The 15,137-nt window shown below is 39.6% G+C and overlaps 1 protein-coding gene across 5 annotated transcripts in view; it reads left to right on the top strand.

The window, feature by feature from the left end:
* The window catches only part of WDR33 (WD repeat domain 33), a 72,738-nt gene that overhangs the window by 12,468 nt on the left and 45,133 nt on the right, over nt 1–15,137 (top strand). For all 5 annotated transcript variants that reach the window (XM_070944947.1, XM_070944946.1, XM_070944948.1 and 2 more), the window contains exons 2-7: nt 4,180–4,405; nt 4,855–4,923; nt 8,618–8,722; nt 9,024–9,119; nt 10,966–11,117; nt 12,853–12,950. In XM_070944947.1, coding sequence (XP_070801048.1) covers nt 4,202–4,405; nt 4,855–4,923; nt 8,618–8,722; nt 9,024–9,119; nt 10,966–11,117; nt 12,853–12,950 — 724 coding nt within the window. In that variant the 5' untranslated portion in view covers nt 4,180–4,201. The remainder of the gene's footprint in view (nt 1–4,179; nt 4,406–4,854; nt 4,924–8,617; nt 8,723–9,023; nt 9,120–10,965; nt 11,118–12,852; nt 12,951–15,137) is intronic.

The raw sequence follows: 15,137 nt of genomic DNA, 5'->3' as shown, positions 1-15,137 counted from the left end.
ATCAGGTAATAATTTGCCAAATCAAGATCAGGATACTTATACCACCATCACCCCCGCAACTTTGCTATTCTAATTTAGTTATTACTCTACCATCATCATCCATTTTACTTAAAAACAGAGGTTACTTTTTACAACAAAATAACTAGGGAGAAATTCACCTCCACTCTGCTGGATCTTATCTAGTTAGGTCTCCATAGTCTTAATTTAAAAAAAAAATGAACAAAAGGATCTGAGGGGGAATGTAATTCTCTATGGTTATGGTGCATCTAATCACAGTTGGGCCATCATGGATCTGCAAATTGTTCCTGTTGTTTTAAAGGGATGCCAGATGTGACTAATGCTTAACCAGTCTTTACAAAAGTGGATGGATATCTGTTGAGAAGAAGGTAGTGTTGCAAATGACTATAGATAGACTATAGTTTATAGATAAGGGTGGTCTGATGTCTTGAGTATGGACATGAATAATACTAACCATATAGTATTATATGCACATGCAAATAAAGGGTTTATTGAGCTAATATAAAATTGTATTATTGATTATTAAAGACATTTTTACTTATTAATTTTTGGCTTTGTTAACATTAAAAACTATATACTGGTTTTGTTTATATTAAGTCATGATATCTTTACATGAGTTTTCAAGTAAACTGCAGTTTGCTGGGTTCACAAACCAAAATCATAATTTACAAATCATAGAACCAAATTATATTTTGCTTGGCATGATACATAAACCTCATCCTGTAACTTCACTAGATGGCTTCAGGCAAATTTAGGATTTAACCCACTCTTACAGTTCTTAATAGAGAACTGAAAAAATTTGATTGATATTGTCAGGTCTAATTTTATATAAACAATGCATCAAAAACGTATTTATTTGGAAGAATACCATTGAATTCAGGAAGTTACAACTCCAAGTATTCATGCTTAGGATGTAATCCCAAGATCAGGGGTGAAATGCTCCCGGTTCAGACCGGCTTGGGCGAGTAGGTAGCAATGGTGGCGGGCAGTTCGGAGAACCGATAGCAAAAATCCCTGCGCCCCCCCCCCATGCCCAGCTGAGCCGCGCGATCATCAGAGCCTTTTTTTCTTTTAAATGGCTCTGACCAGCCAAGCTCTGACGATCCCAGCTGAGATGCTTGCTAATCAGGCAACTCAGCTTGGATCGCCAAAGCCATGTAAAATAAAAAAACTTATTTCCTTTTAAATGGCTCTGCCTGCTAATCAGTAGCAAAAATCCCTCTCCTTCCTTGCTTACTTTAGCTGCTGGTCGCAACGCCTTGCTGTAATCCCTGCAATCGATTGCATCAGCAAGCAACTGAATCTCCCTGCCTGCAATCAAGCAGGCAGGGAGTTGTGGACTTCAACTCCCAGAATTCCTCAGCCAGCAAAGCAAAGCTGGCTGAGGAATTCTGGGAGTTGAAGTTTACAAGTCTTAAAGTTGCCAAGATTGGAGACCCCTGTTCACTTGGGTAAGTTTTTTTCCCCTTTGGGAGCTTTAAAAAAATAGTTAATTGGGTTTTTTTTTAGTTGTTCTTTTTTTAGACCTAGCCATTTAAAGTTTAGGAAGTTTTAAATTTAGCTGCTTTTATATAAAAATAAAAATAAAATAAAATAATATTTGTGCAGCTTTCTGAGATTTAGTGTGTTTCTGTAGTGTTTCACTCTAACTACACAATCACACAAAATCTCACAAAGCTGTATGTGGAATTTTGTGTGTGTAAAGTGTGAAAGTTGGTCTTTTGAGCTTTTTGTGGCTGTGTGAGGTTCCTGCTTGTTGCAGGGGCCATTTTGGATCTAGCACAGCTGCTTTTACATTGTGAGTGAGCCAGTTGTGTTGTGTGTGTGTGTAAAGTGTGGAAGTTGGTTTTTTGGGCTTTTTGTGGCTGTGTGAAGTTCCTGCTTATTGCAGGGGCCATTTTGGGTCTAGCACAGCTGCTTTTACATTGTGGGTGAGCCAGTTGTGTTGTGTTGTGTTTTGTAGGTTAAAAAAGGGCAAAGAAGTGACATTGACTTGGCCACGCCCACCTGACCAACAAGCCACACCCTCCCAGTCACCTTACCTCCAAGCCCCGCCCACTAATTAAGCCACGCCCACAGAACCAGTAGCAAAAAAAATAAGATTTCACCCTTGCCCAAGATGCTTGTCACACTTTTATATTCAAAAGACGTCTCCCTCTGTTTAGCCTTTTGCTGGGCAGCCTAACCCACTCAGGATAAAAAGAGGAAGTGCAATAAAAAGACTTAAATGTTTATATATACATTAATTTGCTAGAAAATATGTCCATCAAAAATTATGATATACGTAGAAATTTAAATTTCAGTTCAATAAAAACAAAAAACCATATATATGACTTCCCTTTGGGTCACAACAAATATAAACAACTTAGTAACTTATTGTCTACTCTTAAAATATAGCAAATGAGCTCTTTTCTCATATCTAATCTTTTATCTATAAACATAACCTTAAAGCGTCCTCATTCAGTCCTTGCCAGCAAAAGTTCATTAAAATAGATCTGTTATTAGAGGCAGCAACATACCTATTTTAACAAATAAACCAACTTTATATTTCTGCCCTTACTCTTTATGTAAGGAATTTCCACTCCTTACATGCATGTGATACATTGAAAACAGGCAGACCTCAATCACTGAGCATGTTTTGTTAATATTTTGCATTTTAACAGATACCATATTTTTTGGAGTACAAGATGCTCCAGACTATAAAGACGCACCTAACTTTTGGGGAGGAAAACAAGAAAACAAAATCTGCCTCTGACTCCCAGCAGTTTGCCTCCTTGCAGCAAACAGCAAACAGCTTGGTTAGCTTCAGCACAGCCTGATTTAGCACGAGCAATTGATTGGTGGTTGGATTGGCCAGAATACTGACAATCAGTTGTTCCAGGCTGCGGGGATTGCTGCTGCCATCACCACCCATTGCCGCCTCTGCACTCCCCGTTTTCGGCTTCCCCGCATTCCATTTTTGGCCTCCGTGTGTCCCATTTTCGGCTTGTTCCAGGTGGGGGGGATTGCCGTCTATTGCTGCCGAATTGGACATACAGAAAACGGGACGTGTGGAGGCCAAAAATGGGGTGCGCAGAGGCCGAAAATGGGACGTGTGGAGGCGGCAATAGGCAGCAATCCCCGCCACTTGGAACAGCTGTCGGTATTCCGGGAGGCCAATCAGCTGCTCATGCTAAATCAGGCTGTGCTGAAGCTGACCAGGCTGTTTGCTGTTTGCTGCAAGGAGGCAAATTGTGGGAGCCAGTGGGCTTCAGTAATATTCGCTCTATAAGACGCACAGACATTTCCACCCACTTTTTGGGTGAAGGTGTGCGTCTTATATTCCAAAAAATGCAGTATATGAAAGCATAACTAAAAAAAAGAGAAATGGAAGAAGGAACAAAAAATAGTGAAGAGATTTGGAAGCTATATAAAATGGAATAAGTATTTATGAACTTCACATTAGATAAATATTTTATATAATAAAATATTTAGCACTTTGAAATTGTTATCAAAATCAAATTAATATTCAATAATTAGCAAAGGCAGCCAATAACAATTGTCAATCTGTAAACAATGGATGTTTCTAATATGAAACTCCTTATCAGATGATGCAAGCTATTATATTTTAAAGCCTTACATTAAGAGAAATCCAACTTGAGAAATGGTACAGGTCCATGTGTAAAATTAGAGGCCATAGATGAATTTCTATTTTTTTTTTAATTTTTTTTATTTTTTTGCTTTAATTTATATGCCGCCCTTCTCCGGAGACTCAGGACGGCTTACAATGCGTTAAGCAATAGCCTTCATACTTTCGTATATTTATACAAAGTCAGTTTATTGCCCCCACAATCTGGGTCCTCATTTCACCTACGTTTGAAAGGATGGAAGGCTGAGTCAACCTTGAGCCTGGTGAGATTTGAACTTGCAGTAATTGCAAGCAGCAGATGTTAATAACAGTGCTTTAGTACACTGTACTACAGGCTCTTCAGTTAAATTCAGTATGTGATTATTTCGCACACACACATGCACACACACACAGCTTAGGCTGCCATTCTTCTCAGAAATGAAATAAAGTGTTGTCTTGATTACTTAAGAAAGACTTCACTGTCTCATATTCGTTATGTTTAACTGCTTGATTTTGTTGCTTTGTTTTAATTGCTTGGTTTTGTTCTGTTTCAGATTTTTCTAAGCAAAAGTCATCATGGCCACAGAGATTGGATCCCCGCCACGGTTTTTCCATATGCCAAAGTTTCAGCACCAGGCCCCTCGGCAATTATTCTATAAGAGACCAGATTTTGCTCAGCAGCAAGCAATGCAGCAACTTACTTTTGATGGAAAGCGTATGAGAAAAGCAGTGAACCGAAAAACAATAGACTATAATCCTTCTGTTATCAAATATTTAGAGGTATGTTCAGGACTGCTTCCTCTTCATCTGAAGTTCAAATACATAGTGCTTCAAATTCAGAGTTAATGTAGAAAAGGAAAATAACTGTTACCCGATTTTAATTAATTCTTGTACGCTGTACATTAAAATGTCAAATCAAAAATGTCCTGCAAAAAAGGAAAAAAAGTATTCCCTTCATCCCTTCAAAATTAACAAGCTTCTTTGAGCTATTAGTTATCTGGCCACATTTCCTAAAGTAGCAGCAACAGCAGTGGAAGTCCTAAATCTTACAATAATTATTTAAAAGAGAGAAAAAAGAAACACCAGTGCTTCCTTTCATTTCCCCATAAAGCTGACTCTAGATGGAAGAGTATGAAGTTTTAATTCTTTTGAGAAACTTTCTGTTTCTCAATAATTCCATATTGACCAGTGCTCTGATTTAATTAAATGATGTTTCTCTTCATTTTCAGAATAGAGTATGGCAAAGAGACCAACAGGATATGCGGGCAATTCAGCCTGATGGAGGATATTATAATGATGTGAGTATATGTTTTGTATCATTTATACACTTATATGTATAAATGCAATATTGTAGGCTAATTGTGCCTACAGTCCAGAGTTTGATCTTGGCCAGCTCAAAGTGGACTCAGTCTTCCATTCTTCTGAGATTACTAAAAAGGGGACCCAGATTGTTGGGGGCAATGTGTTGACATTGTAAATTGTTCAGAGAGTGCTATAAAGCACTAATAGCCATGATGGCGAACCTATGGCACGCGCATGTGCGCTCCAGCCAGCTGATTTTTTGGGCCTTCCAGGCCCACCGGAAGTTGGGAAACAGGCAGTTTCTGGCCTCCAAGGGGTGGGGAAGGCCGAAAGCCTCTGAAGCCTCAGGAGAGCGAAAAACAGCCCTTCTGTTCCCACTGGAAGTCAGGAAACGGGCTTTTTCCGGCCACTGGAGGGCCTCCGAGGGGGGATAGGGAAGGCCATTTTCACCCTCCTAGAAAGCCTCAGGAGAGCAAAAAACGGCCCTTCCAGTCCTACCGGAAGTCAGGAAACAAGCCGTTTCTGGCCTCCAGAGGACTTCCGGGAGGTGGGGAAGGCCATTTTCGCCCTCCCCAGACTCTTAGAAAGCATCTGGAGCCTGGGGAGAGTGAAAAACGGGCCTTCTAGTCCCACCAGAAGTCGGGAAACGGGCTGTTTCCAGCCTCCGGAGGGCCTCCAGGGGCGGGGGGTAGGGAAGACCATTTTTGCCCTCCGCAGACTCCTAGAAAGCCTCTGTGCTGTTGCTATTGATATTGATTTAATGTCATCCTGAAAGACTTCCTATAATGGTGGGAGAAAGAACTAAGGATGGATATTTATGTTAAACAAACCTTATTTGAAAAACCTGTCTGAAATAAGTCCATTATGTTCAAAAAGTGCTTTGTTTGTATGTAGCCACATATTTTACTTAAAATTTTAAGTCTCTATTGAAATCTATTTTGGAGAGTTCACCATATAATTTAAGGGTAATTTTTGTGCAGAATGGGCCAACTCGCTGCTGCCACTTCACTGCAGCCAACCACCACGGCCATCTTGCTGTGGCCAACTCGCCACTGGACAACTTGCCACAGAACAATTCTATCTGGGATAACTCAATGTGATAAATGTTGTCTGCCACTTTTTCTTTAATATTATTTCCACTGACAAAAATTGAAATAATGTTGACGAAAGAGTGGAGAATAACATTTATTGCATTGAGTTATCCCATGTGGAATTGTCTTTTTCTTTCTTTTTCTTTTCTTTCTTTTTTTTTTTATTAAACAAAATTAAAACAATTTTTTTTTACAATTTTCTTCTTTACAACATTTACATATCAGCCATGTGGAATTGTCAATGATGAGTTATCCTGTGGCAAGGTGGCTGTGGCAAGGTGGCCATGGTGAGATGGCTGCAGCAAATTGGTCACAGCAAGTTGTCCTAGACTCTTTTTCTACAATAGGAAAATATAAAAATGCTCAGAAAGTGATGTAGGAATTGGCAAACACACCCGGACATCAACTAAGTAAGTTCTAGTGACTTGTGCAGCAGTTCAAACTATGTGAAAAAGGATTTTAGAATCGGTAGAATGTGTGACTGCACTCAAGATATAGTCATAAAAGTTGACCCTGCTTTGCTTCCATCAACAATATATGTTCTTTTTCAGACTGAGAGCCACATATTTATTTTTATTTTTTTATTTTACTTCAAATTTATATACCGCCCTTCTCCCTGGGGACTCAGGGTGGTGTACAGCTAGATAAAAACACATAATACAAACATTAAGAACAGATTAAAAGGAAATATCTCAATTCGGCCCAAAATTTAAAAGACATACGAATTTAAAATCATTTAAAAGGATTTGTTAGGCCAGCCCGGCTTGTTGGAAAAGGAAAGTTTTAAGGGCACGGCGGAAGGCACGGAGGTCTTGGATTCTCCTTATCTCTGGGGGCAGCTGATTCCAGAGGGTGGGTGCCCCCACAGAGAAGGCCCTCCCCCTGGGGGTCACCAGCCTGCATTGCTTGGCTGATGGCACCCCGAGGAGGCCCTCTCTGTGGGAGCGCACGGGTCGATGGGAGGTCGTCGGTGGCAGAAGGCGGTCTCGAAGATAACTAGGTCCTATGCCATGGAGCACTTTAAAGGTGGTAACCAACACCTTGAAGCGCACCTGGAAGACCACTGGGAGCCAGTGCAGCTCGTGCAGGAGCGGTGTTATGTGGGAGCGCCATGCAGCTCCCGTAATTACCCGCGCGGCTGCATTCTGGACCAGTTGGAGCCTCCGGGTGCTCCTCAAGGGGAGCCCCATGTAGAGAGCATTGCAGTAGTCCAGGCAAGAGGTGACGAGGGCATGAGTGACTGTGCACAGGGAATCCCGATCAAGAAAGGGGTGCAACTGGCGAATCAGGCGAACCTGACAAAAGGTCCCCCTGGCAACAGCCGTCAGATGTTCCTCCAAGGACAGCTGCGTATCAAGGAGGACACCCAGATTGCGCGCCCTCTCCACGGAGGCCAAAGACTCACCCCCAATAGTCAGCGATGGAGTCAGCTGACTATATCGGGATGCCGGGAACCACAGCTACTCAGTCTTGGAAGGGTTGAGCTTGAGCTTGTTCCTCCCCATCCAGATCCGTACAGCCTCCAGGCACTGGGCCATCACTTCAAGGGCATCGCCGGGGTGGCCTGGGGTGGAGATGTACAGCTGGGTGTAATCAGCGTACTGGTGGTATCTCACCCCAAAGCCATGGATGATCTCGCCCAGCGGCTTCACATAAATGTTGAACAGAAGGGGCGAGAGGACCGACCCTTGCGGCACTCCACAGATGAGAGGCCTCGAGGTCGACCTCTGCCCTGCTGTCAACACAAACTGCGACCGGTCGGAGAGAAAGGAGGAGAACCACCATAACACGATGCCACCCATCCCCAACTCTTCCAACCGGTGCAGCATGATACCATGGTCGATGGTATCAAAAGCCGCTGAGAGATCTAATAGGACCAGAACAGAGGAGCAACCCCTGTCCCGAGCCCTCCAGAGATCATCAACCAACACGACCAATGCCGTTTCTGTGCTGTGCCCAGGCCTGAAACCCGACTGGAACGGGTCTAGATAGGACGTTTCCTCCAGGAATTGTGGGAACTGTCGTGCGACCACACTCTCAATAACCTTCGCCACAAAGCAAAGGTTGGAGACAGGACGGTAGTTAGCCAATACTGCCGGATCCAGGGAGGGCTTCTTGAGGAGAGGCCTCACCACCGCCTCTTTCAAGGTAGCGGGGAAGTGACCCTCACTCAACGAAGCGTTGATAATTCCCTGGAGCCAGCCTCGTGAGACCTCCCGGGAAGCCAGTACTAACCAGGAGGGACACTATTAAGTGACAGTGCAGTCCCAAATCTCGATTGTCCAGAATAAAAACTACATTTAATTTGATCTTAAATTTAAATTAATTTAATTTTAAATTAAATTTAAATGTAAAGTAATTTAAGATTAAATTAGTGTTTTAAATTTGAGATTAAATCATTACTTACTATGTTTTTAATATATTATCCTTTCTGCCCTTTATTAATTGTAGTTTCAAAACAGCTTTTGGAAGTGCTCTGGATTTGCTCTCAGAGCTTTTGATTGGAGATGGATTTTTATATTTTTTGAGTAATAAAAGCTTATAAATATAACATTGCTATGTTGCTTTGATTAAGCTGATATAACCTTTTTTCTTCTAGCTGGTGCCCCCTATAGGAATGTTGAACAACCCTATGAATGCTGTAACAACAAAATTTGTTAGGACTTCTACCAATAAAGTAAAATGTCCAGTTTTTGTTGTTAGAGTAAGTATAATGTTAATACTATATGATATTATGTCAAATTGTTTAGTATGTCAATCACTTTTAGTCTGTTTTACATGACCCCTTGTTTTGCTGAAACTTTATTTTATTTAATTGAAGATATTGGTAATAGAGCATGGGATAAAAATAATGTTTGATTCTGTGTGTATAAATAGAAACAAAACAACATAGACAGTTCTGAAAAATATAATTTTAAATATATATTATCTACCTCACAATAAATTCTGCAGTGGTATTGCAACAATTTTGTCCTAATACACCCTTAATTCATGTTCATTATTAGTGGACACCTGAAGGAAGACGCTTGGTCACTGGGGCTTCTAGTGGAGAATTCACTTTATGGAATGGTCTTACCTTCAATTTTGAAACAATATTACAGGTAAATTAGTACATAAATTATGTGAACTGTAATCTTTCTATATTAAAATAGAAAACATTTTATGTGTATGGGGAATAGTAAGTAAGAGTGAAATATTTCAAGTTTTATATTTTTTACCATTAAATTTTTATAAGATCCCTTGATTCATGTACTGTCCTTCTAATATGAGAGACTGTTCTTTTTGTTTCAGAATAACTGACCCTATATAAATATATATCTGCACACAAAATGTTAAGTAGCATATCTTATAATGCTGTTGACCCTGTAATAATAGATTCAGTGTGAGATAACAGCTAGAGAATTAACCTAGAACTAGAGAAACCCATGCTCAAATTTTGCAGAGCTTGATGTAGGCAATCAACAAAATATTTTTTTTAAATCAACCATTGCATATATCTAAACACTCCAAAACATGCTGATGTCTTAGCCCAATGCCTCTAAGAAAATGCAGATTTTTAGTGCCTAACTGAAGGCCATTAAGGTCAGAGTTATCCAAATTTCAAGAATATGCTGTTCCATATGACAGGCACAGCAATAAACAAAGCATGCTTCCTAGGAACCATCAGATCTTTAATTAAGGGATCCAAAATATGCTGTTTCTATTGGATCTTTTGGGATGGGAGGAAATCTTCCAAGATAGGGAGTACTACAAATAACCCATTTCTGTGCCCTTAAGGGCTTTACATAATGACCTGCACCTTGAATTGCAGCCAAAAACCTACTCACAGCCAGTGCATCTTGCACAATAATTATAATTATAAAATAAAATAAATAAATAAATAAATAATTTTATTTCTATACCGCCCTTCTCCCGAAGGACTCAGGGCGGTGTACAGCCAATTTAAAAACACAACACACAACAATAATTAAAAATTAAAATAATTACATAGATTTGGCCAATTTAAAACCCCAAACATTTAAAATACCCCAATTAAAATTATTAAGTTGATAGCCCTGCCTGGCGGAATAACAGGGTCTTCAGTGCGCAACGAAACACTCGGAGGTCGGAGATCTTGCGTATTTCCGGGGGCAGTTCATTCCACAGGGCTGGGGCTCCCACAGAAAAGGCCCTCCCCCTGGGCGTCGCCAGCCGACATAACTTGGCTGATGGCACCCTGAGGAGACCCTCTCTGTGGGAGCGGACTGGTCGGTGGGAGGCTATTGGTGGCAGAAGACGGTCTCGAAGGTACCCGGGTCCTATGCCATGGAGCGCTTTAAAGGTGGTAACCAACACCTTGAATCGCACCCGGAAGACCACTGGGAGCCAGTGCAGCTCGCGCAGGAGGGGTGTCACGCGGGCACAACGGGTTGCGCCCATAACCACCCGCGCGGCCGCATTCTGGACCAGTTGGAGCCTCCGAGTGCTCTTCAAGGGGAGCCCCATGTAGAGAGCATTACAATAGTCCAGCCGGGAGGTGACAAGGGCATGAGTGACCGTGCGCAAGGCGTCCCGGTTCAGAAAGGGCCGCAACTGGCGGATCAGGCGAACCTGATAAAAGGCCCCCCTGGCCACGGCCGTCATATGCTCTTCTAAAGACAGCCGTGCATCCAGGAGGACACCCAGATTGCGAGCCCTCTCTGTGGGGGGCAAAGATTCACCCCCAATAGTCAGCGATGGCACCTGCTGACTATATCGGGACGCCGGCAGCCACAGCCACTCGGTCTTGGACGGGTATACATATATACATATGTAAAGTTTTAAATATAATAATACAATTACCATTAAAATAATGTGTGGATGTATATATGCTTTATTTTCTTTTCCAAGTGTGCTTACAATACTTGTAGTAAAAGTGTTTATGGTGTCACCAAAGTAATTGTTGAATTGTTCTTTCTGATTTCGCAGGCTCATGACAGTCCAGTAAGGGCTATGACATGGTCACACAATGATATGTGGATGTTGACAGCAGACCATGGGGGATATGTGAAGTATTGGCAGTCCAACATGAACAACGTCAAGATGTTCCAGGCACATAAGGAGGCGATTAGAGAGGCCAGGTTTATACACAATATACAATTTTCTGTAGTTACTATTTCCATGGTTAAACTGTTCTCTAAGTGTATTCTGGGTGCCAACATGCATGGGTATTGTCAGATTTTGGGAGATATCTCACACCATATGAACTTATTTTCTTTTGTTTCTATGATTTTACAGATATGCTGGTATTTCTCTGAAATAGTGTTGTCCCAGTATCTGCCTCTGCAATATGTTAGAGATGTATTTTTCTACTGCATTTTGCATTGGTATTGGTTTTATTTATATATGGTCACAATGTGTATTAGATATTCTTTTTTTATGCTATTGTGTAAGATGACTATTTCATTCCAAATAAAGAATTCAGTCTTTAAAAATATAATTGAATAAAATATAATCCAGAAATAAAAACAGCTCCATAGTTCTCACAATATTAGAAAGCAAAATAAAGTGAAGAACTGCTTGGCTTGGTGAGGCCAACATGTCCAGTAGCATGAAGGATCAACAGAGATTTCTACCTTCAGAAGTCATGTTTAATACTGAATGTGTTCTTCAAGTTTGGAATCTAAAGCTAATGAGACATCTTTAGGACATCTTCCTGGTTCAGTGTCAATACTCCGGTTGTCCAAACATATAAGTAGATGCATGTGAAGAATGTTAATATTCTAAGTGAGGAATACAGAAAAAGGATTAAAAAAATATTAAACTCTGCCTGAAGAGGAACTGGAGAAACAAATTAAACCTACAACAGTATTCCCTTGGGTTTTGGTACTGTGCTATCCATTGGAGAAGATAATTATCCCTGAAGTACTTTCCACTGAATTTGTCACTCTTTTTTTTAGATTAGAATTCTTTATTGGCCAAGTGTGATAGGACACACAAGGAATTTGTCTTTGGTGCATATGCTCTCAGTGTACATAAAAAGAAAAGATACATTCTTTCCATCTTGGTTCAATATTTTCTGGAAAAGTTTAACAAGAAGTGATTTCATTTAAGAGCAAACTAATGTAGTTACGAAATGGATTTCTTCACATACACTTAAGTTCCACATATTTCAAGGGGACCAATGTTTAGGCAATCCAAGCAGATTCTTCCCAAGTCACTAGAAAGGCAATGATACCCATCCATAATTAAAATAGCTCCATAAGCATTTGCAGATCATATTTTCATACTTATATCAAGCTTCACCATTTTTGAAGCTTCTTCCATCATGGTGATATTTCATTATAGAATTCAGTCTTATCTAAATGCCTTTTTTAAAAAAACATGTTGGTCTGACATGATTTTTAAAAAATCAAACCGTATTAGCCCTTCCATTTGTCTTATTACAGGAAACCATTGATGAAGAAGAATTATATTTATTATTAATTTTTCCAGGATTTCTTTTTATAAACTGTAGTTTTTTCAAAAGTAGAAAAATTTACTTTCATTAGTTTTGCATTTTTAAATCAATATAGCAGAAAACAATGATGCCTCGGTCAAGGGTAAACATGGCAAGGTTCTGCAGACATTATCTCCATTTAATTGGGGAACCAAATTCAGGAATAACTGCTTTGCTCCACAGATGTCTATATGGGAACTCTTTTACAAATGAACTCAATTATACCAACAGGATGACGTTTTTATTTTGCCATGCACCGTATGTTCAGATGCCTCCATCAATATATTTTTACACGTGAACTAAATTTTGCCCTAAGAAGTTTAGATGATCTGTTAAATGCTGACTTCTTTCCCCTGCTGTGTGTCTTCATGTAACAGTTTCTCACCTACGGATAATAAATTTGCTACATGCTCTGATGACGGCACTGTTAGAATCTGGGACTTTCTCCGTTGCCATGAGGAGAGAATTCTTCGAGGTATGTTTCCAAAAAGTACTGATTGGGATATTTCAGAAAGGGAAAACTCTTTAGTTGCCCAATAAGAACTGTACAAACTAATTTCCACTCCAAAGTGTGACACCATTTTCTTAATCCTTCAAAAGGTTATGTCATAAGAATTTCAAAATTCAGTACTATTTATAACCTAACTTTGTTGTCTCATTGGAGCTATTTGTATTGTGGTTATTTCTATCCCCAGCATTGTTGAAACATCTGTTTAGAAATTCAGACTGAATTATTGATCTAATGTTTCAGTATCCAGCGTTTATAAGTTATTCCAAAAGCAATCACTCAAATAGATAATTATTTGCCCCTATTTTTTCCAATTTTTATAGTTTTAATTTTAAATATGTCAGCTTTATACCACCTTTGAGAAATAGAGATTTTCAGCAAGTAAAAACCACACAAACACAGCCTATGTGGAATTCTTTGACTTTGCAACTTATGTGGTCACTACACAGTTTATGGGTATATAGTATTTTACCAGTTAATAAAAGAAAGTTAGATAATACATTTTTAAAAGAAAAAAAATGTTCAAACAATATTCCTGGAATTATTAAGGATGTGAAAGCAATTTTAAACCAAGAAAATAAAAATTTGTCATTCCACTGCTTTTATTTTCATCGTATTTGGTACATTTCGCACTGATTTCATATTACTTAGAAATAAACTTTAGATAAATTTCTAGCATAGCTTTAGACTTGGATTGGCATTGTAAGGTTAGCAGTAAATAGCAGCAACTATCCAAAGACAATTATTTTTCAGAAAATAGCACCCTTGCTTTGCATTGGGTTTGTTTTTGATATATCATCAGCAAGACAATTTGAAATCCAATCTAAGAAAGTACCTCTCTGGTGCTTTCAAAAATAAATATATAAATTTTTTTTTTGAAAAATACAAGAAATACATCTCCAGTCTTCAGGTTTCTGAATTGTAAGAACTTTATTTTTGCACATTTCAGATTCTGCTCTTGTCTTATTTCCACTTTAATAGGTTATAAATATATTACATTTATTTAGTGTCTAAAACCAAAACAAAAAGAATATTTATTGCAATTCAGTCAAACACCTCATGACTAAAAAAAAATGGGAGCATTGAAAAGCAATCCAACTTTTTGCTCACTGTAATTCATTCCTTCATCATCTCCCATAGAGCACAATGTGCTCTACATGGGGCTACCTTGAAGACCACCTGGTAACTTCGATTGGTCCAGAATGCAGCAGCATGCAGAATAATGAGCCCCCCTGTGTTTCTCCATATAAATCTTTTATGTGAGTGGCAGTGGCTTCCAGTTTGTTTCTGGGTGCATTTCAAGGTGCTGGTTATCACCTTTAAAGTCCTATATGGCACAAGCCAGGTTTTCTGCAGGATCACCTTTCCTTAAGAACATCTACTTGTCCTACCAAATCAGATAGGATGGGCACGCTCCTAGACCCTTCCCCTAAATATTGCATCTTATGGGAACTAGGAAGCATGCCTTTTCTGTGGTAGTCCCTAAATTCAGGAGGCCGCTACACTCCTAGCTTTCCATAAAGCTTTGAAGACCTGGATTTTCCGCCAAGTGCTGGGATAAGATGACGTGAATACATATCAGAAATTCCACTTGGTGCCAGTTTTATTTTTAATACGTTTAGATTTTATAATTTTAATATGGCTTGATTGGATGCTGTCCAGAAAGATTGGTTATAGGATGGGTAGCTATGTAAAGGTTTTAAATAAATAAACTTCTATTGAGGCTTTATTCATATTGTGAATTAAATAGAAGCAGTTACATTTAGCAGCCTTGCCATAGTATATTTATATGTAAGTAACTCCACTGAACGGTTGAACTTGGTTAAAATTGATAAAAACTAGATTGAAAATGTATTGGTTTGGATATTCAGTTGCTCTTATATGAAGAGGGATGGAGTGTAGTTCTAAGAGTTGCGGTGTCACAGTGGTTAGAGTGCAGTACTGCAGGCTACTTCTGCTGATCACCGGCTGCCAGTAGTTTGGCAGATAGAATCTCACCAGGCTCAAGGTTGACTCAGCCTTCCATCCTTTCGAGGTGGGTAAAATGAAGACCCAGATTATTGGGGGCTATATAATGACTCTTAGAGAGGGCTGCAAAGCACTGTGAAGCAGTATATAAGTGCTATTGCTATTGCTACATTTACAGTATTCTCT

Source organism: Pituophis catenifer, unplaced genomic scaffold (assembly GCF_029215685.1).
Source record: "Pituophis catenifer annectens isolate HBS135680 unplaced genomic scaffold, rPitCat1.0.hap2 SCAF_6, whole genome shotgun sequence".
Taxonomy (NCBI): domain Eukaryota; kingdom Metazoa; phylum Chordata; class Lepidosauria; order Squamata; family Colubridae; genus Pituophis; species Pituophis catenifer.
The sequence above is the reverse complement of the archived record's forward strand: the minus strand, read 5'-3'. Positions and strand labels throughout refer to the sequence as shown.